A 14,997-nucleotide genomic window follows, 5' to 3' on the forward strand; every position below is an offset into this window, starting at 1 on the left:
ATGAAACTTCCAGTGAAGAGACTGCTTCAGCAGTGGTTAGAAAGGTTTTATCCGAAGCATGATAATAATACCCCTGAATAATCCGTTCTGTGATTTCACTTCATAAAAAGTGAGTATTACGAGGGAAAACAAAACCCCAAAACAGGCTGTACTGAACAACCAACCTATTAAAGCAAACAACAAGAAGAGATTTCATGAACTAAACAGACCTGTGTTCGTACCTTCAAGTCAGTGAACGCTCCAACTCACAGACAATAACACAAAACCACAAGTTGAGAGTCACACAAGTAAGCCCTTCAAATACCCTCCTGGATGTGCAAAACAAACCTTCCTAGTGTTTTTATTTTGTCAGATAATCATAAGTCTGTTTAAGCACTTGTCCAAAAACATCAAATTTGCATGTCGGGGATATACAAGAAAAAACTAACACGCACATTTTCAACAGATTTCTAAAACAGTGGAGTATGTCCAACCTCCATATAAAAAAGCTATTTGACCAACCAATAGATACAGTAAAAGGGTAAATTTTACTTACTACCTAAAACCTAACTGCTAGGCACACTAACAGAACAGTCAGAAGCTAGGACTGACTTAGCAGCCTCGGCCTCAACTAAAAAAAGCACCAGACATTTCAAGAGCAGGTATTAGTCCCTCAGTCACGGCCTTAATGCCCCGCTATGAGCACAGTCATAAGACAGTTATTCAGAAAAACAACAGTGAAAAGAGTTAGTGACAAAGAAAAATGTTTGGGTTAGACCTGATGATCTCAAAGATCTTTTCCAACCTTTTTGACGCCATGGTCTGTGTTAACCCTTCAGGTCTAACTACACAACGTTCTGCAAAGTAACGGGATGGAACGCTAAGGGAGAAAACCAGCCACAGGATAGGACTGGACAACCCTCAAACGTAACGGATTTTCACTCAAGAACCTTCCAGAAGGTTGACACTTGAGCAGATGTATGATAAATTTGTGCTTTACAACAAGAATTGAAGGAATCGTATTCCAGCTACAGTGCCCAAGCTACCAGGTGTGCTGGTAAGTATGAAAATCCGCTGGGGATACCCCAGAAGACATGAAGGATTCTTTACATGCTACAAACAAGGATTCTTTGCATGCTGCAATCAAAAATGTAGCAAGTCAACTCCAAGATGAATGACAATTTAAGTAGCAGCTCTTTAAACAAGCTGCAGAATACACTGCCTCCCATTTTTAGGAAACAAGCAGAGACACCACCCCCAAAGCTCGGGACCTCTTCCACCCTTTTTGAAATCTCCGTCCACTCAGTTTTATGCTGCAGAACACTCCAAAGCTAACAGTCGAAGCATACGGACACATGCTATTAGGATGAGTGAATAAAAACAGTGAACATGTTTTCTGTAAGTTGAAAACAACCTGTTGAATTTTCATGACAATTCCACGCATGCAAATGGCTTTTCTTCTTCTGCAAAAGATGTTTAGAATGTATGATAAATTCTTGAGAATTTTAATCTTGTGTAGGTGCACTCCCTCTTTTCACAAGGCTATTGACGTAGAAAATTGCTATTTCTACCCTGCTAGAAATACAGTAAAAAAAAAAAGGGGGAGAAAGAAAAAAGTTAAGAAATGCCCAAACATCTGAACTTGACCCCTTCTCATACCTTGAGATTTCTACTAGCGTACAACAGTGTTTTATTTCTGAACGTCCACAGCATAAACTTACAATTATGCTATACAGCATCTGACTCAGATTCTACATGACATGGAAGCACGGTATCCTTTAATTTAGCCAATTACAGAAGTGACAGAAGTCAAGGAGCGTTACAGCAGCCCATTCAAGATGTCACATTTACTTTCTATTAGCACGACTATTCCATCTGCATCAAGATAGCTCAAAAATGAAAACAGGATTTTACACTTCAAATTTTAATAGAAAGAGGTTTCCATTAAGAGCCTTCCAACTCCTCAAGGTATTTAAGTAATAGCATTTGGAACACTAAATATTGATTAAGTTAGAAAAGAGTACTTCCAAAGGATTTTTGTTGCCATACCAAAAGATAAATATTACTTAATTGCATGTGCAATCTGCAACCAAAACTTGCTACCAAATCTCAAGATCACATTTTTACAGTTCATGTTTAAATAACAGTTTCTCTTTCTCCTGTTTCTAGCTACTGTATTTGTAGAATTAGTGCTCTAGCAAATGGGGTCGATCAAATTCAGCTGACAAGACACTCTTCTCCAGGAAATTCTATTTTAATCTCCCTTCTATAATTTATGAGCTTAAAGAAAAGTTGCTAACAAGTGTTATCAAGGCCTAGGGTATACACAACATTACCATTATACGGGGGATCAGAACAGGACAAACTACGGCTGCATTAACATCTTAGGAAGTTTCTAATCAGCTACCCACTTTCCTCACCAAAAAAAAAGTGCTGAGCACATATATTTCAAAGAAAAGTAAATATTTTCAGAGTCTGCTCACCAGTTGTTAAAAATCTAACGTGCAGGAGAAAGAGTCAGTTTCTAATTTCTCATTTAGTGGATTCAGAGAGTCCCCCAGGAGATGAAATCTTTTCGCTCCTGAGTTTTATCGAGGAACAGCACTTCCTGATCCTGCAGGAACCTTCCCAGCTCTCTTCTGCCAAGGAGGGTCACACTAACACCAGAACTATCCAAAAGAGGCAGGAGAAAGTCCTCCATTCAAAAAATGGAAGTGAGGGATGGAAACATTTCCTTCACTAAAAGTACTGCTGAGCAATGATTTAAACCAAAGAAGGATACAAACCTCACAAGGTTTTCTGGTTTCAAAAACATGTCTTTAGAATACAAGCTATCTACTTTCCTCCTAAAGACACTTAAAACATCTTGTTTTTCTCAGCAACACCAGATTCTCATTCCTGGTTGTCCCAAGACAGCAAATAGTACACAATTACTGTACACCACAGAAAATTTTCATGAGCCAACAACCAGAAACCAAGTCTACAGAACTGAATGTTGAAAGCACTTCTCCCCTTCTTAAGGCAAGTGCAGCAGCTCCCACAGCCCAGATATTCACCTTACCCCTTTTGAAGGACCCAAGCCCTGCCATGGACTAATTCAACTGGTTATGAAACATCAGCTGAAGCATTCAAACTTAACCCGCGAAGCTGTAAGGTGCAACAGAAACCACACTAAGTATCCTCCAGTTCATCAGTTCGTAGCATGCAAGAGGCTCTAGAGATGCTACGCAACAGCAGTGATAAGAACTAGACAACCTTCCTCGAGTCATTCTCACTCACCAGTCGGTGACAACAACTCACTGAGGTTTACCTGAATCCACCTAATTCTTCCCATTTCACCCATGATTACAAATAATTATGACGATCTCAAACTACATATATATTATACGCTATGCGTAAAGTATTATTTCAAGACAGCAATTTTTAGTGTCTAGGCCTATTCAGATACTGCACAGGATATGCACAGTCACCTTCTGGAAGCAAAGTTTATTCTGACATATGTGCAACTGTGATTTATTGGCATTTATGATTAAATTTGAGATGTTCTACTTCACACAGAATGCACCAACATATAAAAACACAATTCCTCACTGAAGCTTACACAACAGCCTCTCAGTCACAGAAAATGGTGAAGAATGGAAGGGATCTCAAACTATGAATGGTGTAATGAAACCTCATTAGCCTTGGGGAGGGTGTAAAAAACCCCAAAACGTCAAGGTTCTAGATGCATACAAGCTTACTCTTATGAAACCACAGTGAAACATCAGCACCTACAAAATAACTGCTATAAATGGCACGGGTAAGTGACCACTTCTATGTGAAACGGTTTTGGGAATAACATTCCAAGAAAGGTAAATCATGAAGTTACACTTACTACGTAGGAGAATTCACACCTTTCACACAGCCCTTCTCTGATGGCAAAGCATTTTAAATGGCATAACGAGCAGAAACCATAAGTGAAGAATGTGACTCTGAGACAAAACTCTATGGTAAATAACCAAGTATATATATATCATTTTTAAACTAATTCCTCTAATTTTTCCCCAAAGCCACTATTACTGAGGTGAAGGCCACAGCTGAACTGTAATAACATACTCACCTAGTTCAGAGAACAGCACTTGAACTTGTAATGAACTTACATGGGCTTAATTTTCTAACACTAACAGAGCGGAATCAACAGGTTCATTAGAAGAAAGAGGCAAGTGTATTTCCTAGTAGACTTCCTGCATGAGTTGATTTATATCCCCATTTGTTAGGCACCTTCCTTGAAACATGAAGGTACTTTAATTCATTCAGGAGAGCAGCCACTTCCCAAAGCAGCCCCAGGTTTGCCCAGGATCCCCACCAGGAACTGCCCAGGGAGTGCCTGCACTGCGGGAACTCCATGAGTTGCACCATGGCCGTTTTCAGCTCTCCTCGGGACAAGCAGGCCTCTGACTCCACGACAGCTACAAACAGAATCGACCGAATGTACTTTCCCTGTAAGCCACAGCTAAACGTACGGCACAAGAGGGACAGCTAAAGAGACATTATATTAGTTTAAGCATATTTTGTACTTTGCCTTGTCCTTTTTCATTTACAGGCCTTCTTCCCCTCACTCTTTATGAATGTAATTTCAGTTTTACCCAAGACCAGTCCACGCGCACAGAATTTTTAAGTCCTGGTCAACAGTTTGTCCAGATAATGTCTGCACAAAAATTTCATTCCTGAGGTGTTTTTTTTTTTTTTTTTACTGCTGAGAGTTTTGAACAATAGGATTTTTCAGAGGTGGGCGATGCATCTTTGTACCACTACAGTACCTCAATTTTGCAATAGCCTCTGTAATCATGAGCAGGTGATGTCACTGACTTCAAAACCACATAGACCAACATCCTCCTTAAGCCTGAAGAGAAAACTGCATATCAAATCAGTCTGGGAGTGGCAGCATTACACGAGTGGTTTAGATGTGAAGCTATTCAAGGACACAGAAATCTCTCTCAGGATATTGGGAGGAAACTTAGCTGCAAGGTAAGTTCGAGCTTCCTGCACGCACCCCAGCTCGCTAAACTCAAGCCCCAGTAGGCCCGGACTGGGGTAAGCATTTAACAGATGGTGGATAAACGCTGAACTGGTACAGAAGAGGAAGGGAACGTCACAAAACATCATTACTAGATGGAGACTCACTGAAGGGTAGAGAAACTCAAACCAAAGACATATTCAGCACATTCCCATCTATTTGCATAATTTAGAAATAGCCTAAAGTAAATATTTACAGAGAGCAGTCTGCACAGGTCAGAATTTTTAGCTGGAACATTTACAGTACAGAGACCAGGTAACACGTTCAGTTAATTGCTTGTCATCTGAAACACCAATTCACATCTGACTGAAGAATACAAATGACTTGAAGAATTCAAGACTGCATCCAGGAAACGTTTGTTTGCATTATGAAACCACTGTCTGGTTAGTAGTCTGTTCTCAAGATTGTACTGTGTTGCACTGCACCTGCATGAGGCATAGATCTGTTCCAACTCAAACAATTATTAAAATCTTAACTTTAAGTAGCTACACACACAAGAACTCTGAACAGTATTTTTGATCACACAGGAAAACCTTCACTGAAACCATTTTGTAGATAAGCACAGAAGAAGAAGAAAAGCATTTCACCAAAACTTTGACCGAGAGCTTTGAAAAAATTAAATGCTACTGTTAAGAACATCATAATACAGACAAAAAAAGATTATATTTTTTCTGATACCGAAATGCAGAAAGGTAACTGGAAAAGTATTAGCAGTAGTTGAAGCAATCAGCTTCCTCTCCCTGCAAGCATCACTTGCTCATGCTGTAACTGAGAAATGAGGCAACTTAGAAGACGCAGTAATAGAACCACAAGAACTGGGGAAGGGGACCAGAGGAGGAAATCAAAAAGAAGCTTTCAAGTCTGTCACTACTTTTACCTCAGTTTTTCAGTTTTCTAGACCCTTCATGATGCAGAACACGTGTGCCCAGAAAGAGTAAAATGAGTGGTTGTACATGTAAAATGTATTCAGAATAAATCATCAGCAGCATAACATAGAACAGTGAATATACCTCAACTTTGTAGATTTTATTTAAATTTGGAGTTACCTTTAATTGGTTTGTACACTTACTAAAAAGCTAGAGAGAACTAACACTTGTGGAAGCAAACATTTGGAATATCCTCTCCATACACTAACAAATGTTCATTTTAACTCTTGGAAAGAGGATCCCAAAAATGGTACCCCTTCCCCTGCATCAGCAACAAGTATTTCAGCAACCTATATCGAACAGGATATTATCAGCAGACAAATCAAACTACATATAAAGCACAAAACAATTTTGTTTCCTAGGCAGCCTATATTCTATCACATGGAAGAGCAATGTCAAGAAAAAATTAACTGCGTTATCACAAGAAGGGTCACTGCAGTTGGCTTGTTTCCTCTGAACTTTTGAGCACGAAGGTCTTTCATCCCCCAACACAAGACACTACATTTCAGCTAACTAGAAATCCCCATCAAACATTACATACTTCCTTTCCAAATGTCAAGGCTGTTTAGTTAATCAGGAATAACAACATTCAGCAGAGTAAAACTCCAGTGCAGAACTGCAACAGATCTGCACGGTCCTTATGCACCATGCCACAACGCTGTGTGTCCACTTATCCAGGCACTTGAGCTGTTCCCTCAGTCATCCTACGTACTACCATAATGTTTCTTTTACAATAGCATCATTTCTCCCTCAAATCATAAAGCCTGAAATAAAAAGCCTTGCCTGAGCTCTAGCAGCTTGTAGCTCTATTATTATACCTAAAAATACTGCACAATACAAGAATACTGCTACAAAAGCGGGTACTCAAACCTAGACAACCCTGTCATTGCAGGAGATTATCCTTTTTATTATTATTATGTTGCACCAATATTTACAGTCATGAACAGGTACAATATTGGTACGTTAAACGTGAAGAAGCGTATTTTGGACAGCAGCAGACTGCTCGGATCACCAACTTTGTTATTTACAAACTTGAGCCTAATAATAAGAGCACACACGTCCATCTGGAACCTGGTCCAACTGCAACTGACTTAATACTGACAGCCTTTTAAGTGCAGAAAAACAAACTTTTTTACCATCGAGTCAGAGTAACTCCAGAAAAGCCCCTGCACTGCGCCCTCCAGCAGCCCGGACGGCAGAAGCTGGGGATGTTTACGGGTCTGAAATGGATAACTCAGTGTCAGCAGCAGCTCCCCACCACTGACAGCCCCAGCGTGGGGCCACGAGCAGGACATCTCCAGGAACTGATGCACTCCTGCCCAAGCTTCCAAGGGGCTGATTTGGACATATTTTAATTATTACTGGTTTGTTGGTTTAAATCGCACTTCTCCTACCTACAGGACAGAGATAGGCACCCAACACAGCGATGCTCCGCACTTTGTCCCCAAACTTCCCCTCAAGGGCTATCCTTGCCGCCCACCCGCAGCCCCTCCGGACCTCGAGGCGCACAAAGAGTGGGGAAAAAAAGGGAAAAAAAATAAAAAATAAAATAAAAAAGCACCCGGGGCAGGGGGCACCCCCCGCCCCAAGCCACACCTGACCCGCCCACCTCCCCCGCCTCCTCCCTCAGGACCCCCCCGGCTCCAGCGCCCTCCCCCCGGGCCCGAGAGCGGCCCCGTCCCCGGTGAGGAGGAGGAGGAGAAGGAGGAGGAGGAAGGGATGGCCGGGGCCCCCGCCTCTTCCCCCTCCTCCTCCTTCTCCTCCTCCTCACGGCGGAGGCGCTAAAGGCCCCGCTGCCCCCCCTCCGGGCCCTGCCAGCCCCGCTCGCCGCCCCGCCAGGCCCCCTGCCCTTACCGACGGCGCGGCGCGGGGGCGGCCCGGCGGCGGGCTCCGGCGGGGCTGGGCGCTCGCAGCCTCTCACCTCAACCTCAGCGCCACCGCCGCCGCCATCTTGCCTCCCCTCCCCCGGTTCGCCGCGCTCCGCCCCGGCCCGCCAGGTCCTGGCAGCTAGCGAGAGAACGGCAGCGCCGCTCCTCGGCGCTTTCTCCCGGCGGAGGGAGACTCGCCTCTTCCTCCCGACGTGCAGCCGGCGTGGCGTCGCTCGGGTGGCGGCAGCTCGCTAGGAATGGGGGGCGGGCCCCGGGGTGAGAGGGCGGGTTGTTATGCTCCTTCCAGGACCCGCTGGCCGGTGCGGCGGCGGGGAAAGGCTCTCGCTCCCCCCCCCCCCGCCTCCCCCCAGCGCTGAGGGGATCTGAGGGGGGGGCGGCCGTCATGAGGCGGGAGGCGCTGAGGGGAGCGGGGCAGGGGGTGCTGCTGAGGGGCCCGGAGGCGAAAAAAAAGGGCGAAGCGGTTTAAATGAATAAAAATAATAATCACAATTAACGGGAGGCGGCCGCCGAGCCCTCAGGCTGCGGCTGAGGGGACGAAGGGGGGCTCCGGAGCTTCGGGACCCTCGGAGTGGGGCTGTGGGATCCAGCCTGAGGGCCCGGAGGGCTCCGGGACCCCCTCCCCCGGGCACCCACGTGATGGGCCTCAGCCCCGAGCGATGGCTGGCTTTGGAAAAACGGGAGAGGTTTAAAATCTTGAATGTCTTGGGCGCTTTTTCCCTTTCCTTGAGTGAGGAAAATGTGGTGCAGGTAGCTGTTTTAATAAGGTTTTTAAATCCTCGCGACGTTTTATCTGCAAATGTGTAATTCTGGATACGTTGGGATCACAAATGGTTCTCTTATCAGGTTTACAATGGGAAAAATACCATTACACAAGATTAAATCATCCCACTGAGAAAATGTTTTTGTGTCGTTACAGCTTCAACTAAATACCAGAAGTCATACCCTACACGTGGGATGTGCGTCCGCACAGTTATTTGCTCAGAGTAATAAAGCAGGGGCTCACCCTGTGGCAAACAGGTGACTTTTACTTATAAAACATGCATTTTATGAAGTCTGTCGTTAGTACCAGAGCTGAGTTCCACTCTGCTAAGTGCTACGTTAGTATGACATGAGGCGTCCCCAAGGCGAAGTGGTTGCAGTCTTTGATCCCAATACACAGGATGACTGCCTCAATTCACTTTAACGATATAGATATCCAAATAGAAGCATGAGGGCAAGTTAGGCAAGCATCTTGAGAGGTTTTAGGTGTTCTTCAGATGCTGAATTCTGCTAAATTGCTTTCCCATTTGACTCTTTGAACCTGACCCACTGCCACGCTCCATGGCTGAGGTAATGTGCTTGTCTTCCATGTTGCCTATTTGTCTTCAACAGCAAAGCTTCCAAGCCACCGTGTATGACTGCCTTTTGCATATTTATTTTACTACTTCCTGCCTTCTTTTGCTCTGTAACCTTCTCCAGCGGTTGACTTCACTTCTGAGACATATCCAAACATTTTTTTCCCTCGTAGCTGCGCTCAGGATAGCCGACAGATTTGCAGACAGCAGAAAGTGTCTCTGAAGATGTGCTCCTTGTGCCCTGCTTCTGAGCTTTCGCTTGTGCGTCTTCTGCAGCTGCACACCACAGGGACAGAAGGTACACGCAGCACAGCCTGAGTTTGTCACTGCTGCTTATTACTCGTTAACGTCCACACAGGATCAGGCAGTGCGCACAGGGCCGGCTGGCCCCATTCTCCTTGGCTTCCCACACTAACGGGCCTTGCCCCTATTATAGCCCCTCCTGAGGGGTCCTCTCCCCGGCTGGACCAAGCCGGGGTGCCCCCTGAGCTCTCGTTTCCCTGGCCAGCCCTGGAGCTGAGCAGCCGGTGCGCGGCCCCGCCCGGAGGCGGGACAGAGATGGGCGGGGAGGAGGAGGAGGAGGAGGAGGCGGGGGGGGACCTTTGGTGCCGCGGAACCTTCGTGCGGGCCCTCGCGGGTCCGCCGGGGGAGCAGCGTGAGACGCCGGTCGCTATGGCAGCGGGGTGGTGGGGCTGGGGGCCGCCGGTACTGCCGGTCCTGGTCCTGGTCCTGGTCCTGGTGCTGCTCGGGGGCGCCCGCCGCCTGCGCAGCCATTTCGCGGCCGCCCCGAGGGGAAGCGCGGCGGGGGAGGCCGCTGGCGCCCGCGCCTTGGTGCTGACGGCGCACCCTGATGACGAGGCCATGTTCTTCGCCCCCACGCTGCTCGCCTTGGGCAGGGCCGGCGGCCGCCCCGCGGTGCTGTGCTGCTCCGCAGGTGAGGGGACGGGGGGACGCGGCGGGGACAGCCGGCTGCCCCCCCTCCACCTTCCCCCTTTAGATGTCGGCCCGGCCGTGACGTCAGCGCGGGGCTGTAAGGGCTGTGACGTCATCGTGGTGCCCCCCCGCGTGACGTCATTGCTGTGCTGACCCTCTCGGCCTCCGTTGCAATGGCAGCAGGCGGCTGCAGGGGAAGAACTGTACAGCAAAGGCCCTGCCGTGCCTCTCGTCTTGGGGTTTGGGCGCTATTCTGGGCTGTGGCATGGCGTCCTGTCCTGCCACCCCTTGGAGTGACCATGTGTACGTGTCTGCGGCCAAAATGCTGCTTCCTGCAGGGTTTTAGTAGCTTGAGAAGTGTTAAAATTCCCTTACGTATCCAAATCGTTATGGTTCCGCAGTCAAATCTCATGCTGCAGCACTGACACACTTTCAAATTGCATGGAAATGTCATTAAGTTGTATAAAAGCATTGTTTTATTCTTTGCATCGTGTAATTCTGTGGTCTCGTAGAGGACTTGCTTTAGGTGATCCGGTTTTAACACATCGTAACGATACATTCACAGTAACACATCTAAAGATACCAGTTGCATATCAGTCTAATCAGAGAACAGCCCCAAAGAGAAGCTGAGGTCATGCTGTCCATCAGCTGGCTCAAAGGCAGCCTCAGTGATGTCCTCGTTTCTTGGAGAGGAATGTTCTCCAGTACCTCCAGGGAGGTTCCTTAGCCTGTGTGGTCTGTTTCAGTGCTACCTTAGCTTTTCTTCAAATCACTTTCTCCTGAATCATTGGAGTGATTTAAGCTTGTTTATTTGTTCGATCTGCCGTGAATGTGGCGATCAGAGTATCCCTCCATAGCAGCTTCCGACTTTTTTTTTAAGGCTGTTATCTGCCTTTCCTGTCTTATCTTCTCTAGACTAAACAACACAATTTCTTTCAGTCTTCCTCATAAATCCTGTTTTCTGAACTTCTGGTCATTCTCGTTGCTCTCCTTTGGACTCTCTTCCAGTTGGCTCACATCTTTTTTTGAAGCACAGTAACCAGAGAGTCAAATTGTTAGTCCCACTGAGGCTCGTCTGGGGCTGAATTGAATGGAGGGTTTCTCAGAGGACAAATATCACAAGGGACTTTCACAGTGCTTGACACTGTTGTCTTGTGTTCTTCTCATAATCTACTAAAAATCAAGATTACCTTTTTTTAATGTACAACTGATACTTAATCAGTTATTCTTCTGATGAATTCAAGGTTATGCTGTTGTGCCTGATGCAACGCTACTGTTCTGCATTTCATTATGATTACCTCGTTCAGTTTTTTGGGTATGGGAAGCAACTGCATCTTAAATGATCTTTCAGACCCATACTGCTGTACCAGAATTCATAAGTCTGTGGTGAAAGCTAAAGATAACTTTATGTTTGTTGGGAGGAGTATCTTAGGCTACAAACATTTCCTTCTCACAGTGACGGCAACTTGTATTTGGGAAAAGGGACCTCTAGTTTGGAAAGCTCCAGCTTGTTCACTGCCAACTCTTGTTCTTTGTTCCCCTACCTTTCTGTCGTAACAGACTATCGTGGTGAGAAGACCAAGATTAAGGTATTGCTGAACTCTGATGTTGCAATGAATTTACTGATCGCTGTATCCCTCCTATTCAAGATTTAGTGCAGAGCAGAGCACGCTTTCAGTCCTCTTTGCTGAGGTACAAAACTCCGTGGATCCTGTTTGGATTTTTCAGAGCTATGAAGAGATTATTGACGTGCAACTCTGCCATTGCAGTTTTCAGGACTAAAACATTGCTGCAATTAGAAAACTTTCCAAAGAAGTATTGTGCTTCTGCTTATTTTATTCAGATTCTCTTTTTTATTGTTCTTTATGGCACTCTCGGTTCAGTGACATGAAACATTAAGCATGTTTGACACTGTCTTCTATTGCATGGCTTGCATGCCTTCGTAATGGAACTAGCAGCCCATGTAGGAAAACGCATTCACTGAGCTAACAGCTTTTCTTGTGCCTCTTAATAGTCTTTTGGGTGATTCAGATGGCTCATCCTGTCATTGTTTGTATGATTGATGATGACAAGTGAGTTGATCAAAGACTCTGTAAATTGTGACACTGAAACACAATCATTACTTAGGATCCGTTGTAATGCAGTTCTCAGATATCAATCAAAATGCCTTAGAAATGAATCAGAGTTACAGCCCTGTGAAAGAAAACAGTCTTCTCCACACTGAGTAATCTTTGATTGAACTAATAACTCGGTATAAGTGTGCTTTGCTCTCTGTAGTAGCTGACTCTCTATTGTGAGTGCTCCGTGGATGAGGTCCAACGGCATCAGCTATTCAGCTGGTTTTGCTCTCAATAGCTGCCCATTTTTTCTTGTTAGCGTTATATATTCGTAACGTCCTAACACATTTATCAAACTGTGGAACACGGATCTGTTTGTTTGAGTTCAGTAAAAGTTAGGTATTTTGAGAACAGTGGTACCATTTGGATAAAATATTACGTGCAGTCTGTTACTGCACTGCATTGCAGCATAAGATACGTTATCTTAAAACATGAGTGTCATTAAAGTCCGTGAAAGAAATCAGTCTAAAATAAGCCCTGCAGGACTCATGTAATTCATCCAGGGAAGGTGCACACTTAAATTAACTCTGCTTAGCTGGAACTTGTGATCCAAGCTGCCTGCTGCAGACCAAGCTGATGTGTTCTTCAGCAAACCCACAGATAATCATTGTCGTAGTTTCGTAAAATCATTCACTCCCAGTCTGCAAGAAGAGGTTTTTTTGTTTGTTTGTTTTTCTGGTTATTTTTCACCTCTTTGCATATTATACAAAGCTTGCTAGCGAGTGCTCAGATTGCAACATTGCTATAGAGAAATGCTAGATTTAGATGACTCACACCCACAACAATAAAAAAAGTTCTAGTGTAATTCAAGACAGCTGACTACAGACTTGAATCATACATTAATACTCTGCTGTATATTTCCATTTTTTTTTACTTCAAAGTTAAAATTGGTTTGCAAGTATTGCTTTGCATGGGGTAACATTCTGGAAGGGGCCTTTGCAGCTCTGGCATGGACTTTGCATGGCTGATACAAAGAAAAGGGAAGGTAATGTGAGGGCAGGATGAGAAGAAAAGAATTCAGAGAAAAAGGAGGCAGTGTTTTAAGTGTTTCCCTACTAGTTGTTGGTCTGAGGATATCTATTATGTTGTAACTTTTCCAAAGTGCTTTATCTCAATTAAATTTAGTCTTTTTTTTTGGTTCTATAAGTTCTTTGCAATCATAGCTTCTGCCAGAATTTCCTCTGTGAATGATGCAGATTTCTGAGAAATCCTTATCTCAAAACAGATTTTTATGATGAAATTACTTATTTCCTAAAATCCTTTATTTTCATCACCATCTTCTGTTGTGATGTCTTAGTGTTATATGACAACTTCTATTTATTAGCAGTGGTCCAGGATATACTATAAACTTTAGTCACTTAAAGAATACACCTCAGGACAGTTCTTTTCCAAGGACTTTGGACTTGCTGTTCAACTTTGCTCTGCGGGCTTGTGCTGTTAAGGGTACAGGAGGGAGTTCATGGCACCATCTCTAATGGTGAAGGAGGAGTGACTCTTCGGCTCATCCTGAGAAGGTTAATTATTACTGATTTGTTGTGAATAAACCTGTCTTTAAAGTGGACTAAGGCCCAATGACCTCTTTCACAGAGACAACCTGGAAATTTGCCAGTGATAACAACTTTTAGTCACCTCACTAGAAAGGACGTTTCTCCCGTGTTTATGAAAAGATCTTGCCCAATTCTTTTGTAGTATACTGGTGACTTGCGTTCAAATGGGTAAACAGTCCATGTATGCTCCGTTAGAAGATTCCTTATTTTGTCACAAAGTATAGCTAGCCTTTGGAATTCGTCAAAAGAGCTATTAAATATTGCTGAAAATTAACAATACTCAGAAGAGGATTAGGTATGTACAAAAATAAAACAGCCCAAATTAAAAAAAAAAAAAAAAAGAAGAGAGGAAGAGCTAGAAGTTTTGATGTTTCAAGGAATAAGATACCACTAATCAAACAGGTGGTTGGAAGCAGTTGCCTAAGCAGATTATTCCAGAGTTGTTTTTTGGAAGATCTCCCATGTCTTTAGCAGAAGCATGACTTTGGCCTCTACTAGAAGGAAGATACTGGGCTTGTTGTACAACTGATCTGATTAGACATGGCAGCTTCTGATGCCTTTGCCAAACAAGCTCATGTAGTAAAGGTTGGCAGAAGTTTGCCTCAGCATTTTTGCCTGAATTGAGCTGGGTTTTACTTAGCAAAATTTATGGAGTTTCTCCTCTTCAATGATGCCGTTCCTGAAATTATGCCCTTTTATTTAATGTAATGCTCATGCTTACTGTTTTGAGGTGACCTAAACTAAACTAGACGATGTTGCTGTTTGTTATTTTCAGGAAACTACTACAATCAAGGAGAGATTCGTAAGAAAGAACTGGAACAGAGTTGTTCTCTTTTGGGAATTCCTGCTTCCAATGTAACAGTTGTTGATCACAGGTAAGAAGTTTTCATTTTTAGCATAATTTAGTTGCAGCTTTTAAATAAGGGGTGGAGTTCGCTTTAACGTTCCATGAAAGCTTACTGTATCGTTCTATAAAGTTCCAAGGATTCTGAAAGAAAAACCATATAATAAATTTTTGTTAACTCTTAACTTCAGGAAATCTAATTAATAGAGAAGACGATTCAAGTGTGTAATGGGGATTGGTGTTCTTCGGGTAAACTGTGTTGATACAGCACTTTGATTAATGATAGCCCTAGTTGTAGGGGTCTGGCAAGGTCTGTTTGGGCAATATGGTCACATTGTGTTACAGTTTTCGCATTGTTATCAAAGACGCTTA

The 14,997-nt window shown here is 44.2% G+C and overlaps 2 protein-coding genes across 9 annotated transcripts in view; one reads left to right on the forward strand and one right to left on the reverse strand.

Moving 5' to 3' along the window:
- NCOR1 (nuclear receptor corepressor 1) overlaps nt 1-8,082 on the reverse strand; it is a 69,120-nt gene extending 61,038 nt beyond the window's left edge. For 3 of the 6 annotated variants that reach the window (XM_035560972.2, XM_035560978.2, XM_035560973.2), the window contains exon 1: nt 7,816-8,082. The gene's annotated coding sequence lies outside the window, so the exon portion shown is untranslated. Of the gene's footprint in view, nt 1-7,097; nt 7,182-7,815 lie in introns of all 6 variants that reach the window. The other 3 variants (XM_035560976.2, XM_035560974.2, XM_050714786.1) reach the window with 2 other exon arrangements.
- Nucleotides 8,083-8,198: 116 nt separating this feature from the next.
- Nucleotides 8,199-14,997, forward strand: part of PIGL (phosphatidylinositol glycan anchor biosynthesis class L) — a 65,462-nt gene continuing 58,663 nt past the window's right edge. For 2 of the 3 annotated variants that reach the window (XR_007709061.1, XR_007709062.1), the window contains exons 1-2: nt 9,504-10,118; nt 14,557-14,656. Coding sequence is in view for 1 of the 3 variants with exons in the window: in XM_050714796.1 (XP_050570753.1) it covers nt 8,487-8,597; nt 8,767-8,867; nt 9,358-9,482; nt 14,557-14,656 (437 nt within the window). In the remaining 2 variants the exon portion in view is untranslated. Of the gene's footprint in view, nt 8,598-8,766; nt 8,868-9,357; nt 9,483-9,503; nt 10,119-14,556; nt 14,657-14,997 lie in introns of those variants that run through there. The other variant, XM_050714796.1, reaches the window with a different exon arrangement.

The sequence above is a fragment of the Cygnus atratus genome, chromosome 20, assembly GCF_013377495.2.
Source record: "Cygnus atratus isolate AKBS03 ecotype Queensland, Australia chromosome 20, CAtr_DNAZoo_HiC_assembly, whole genome shotgun sequence".
NCBI classification, from domain to species: domain Eukaryota; kingdom Metazoa; phylum Chordata; class Aves; order Anseriformes; family Anatidae; genus Cygnus; species Cygnus atratus.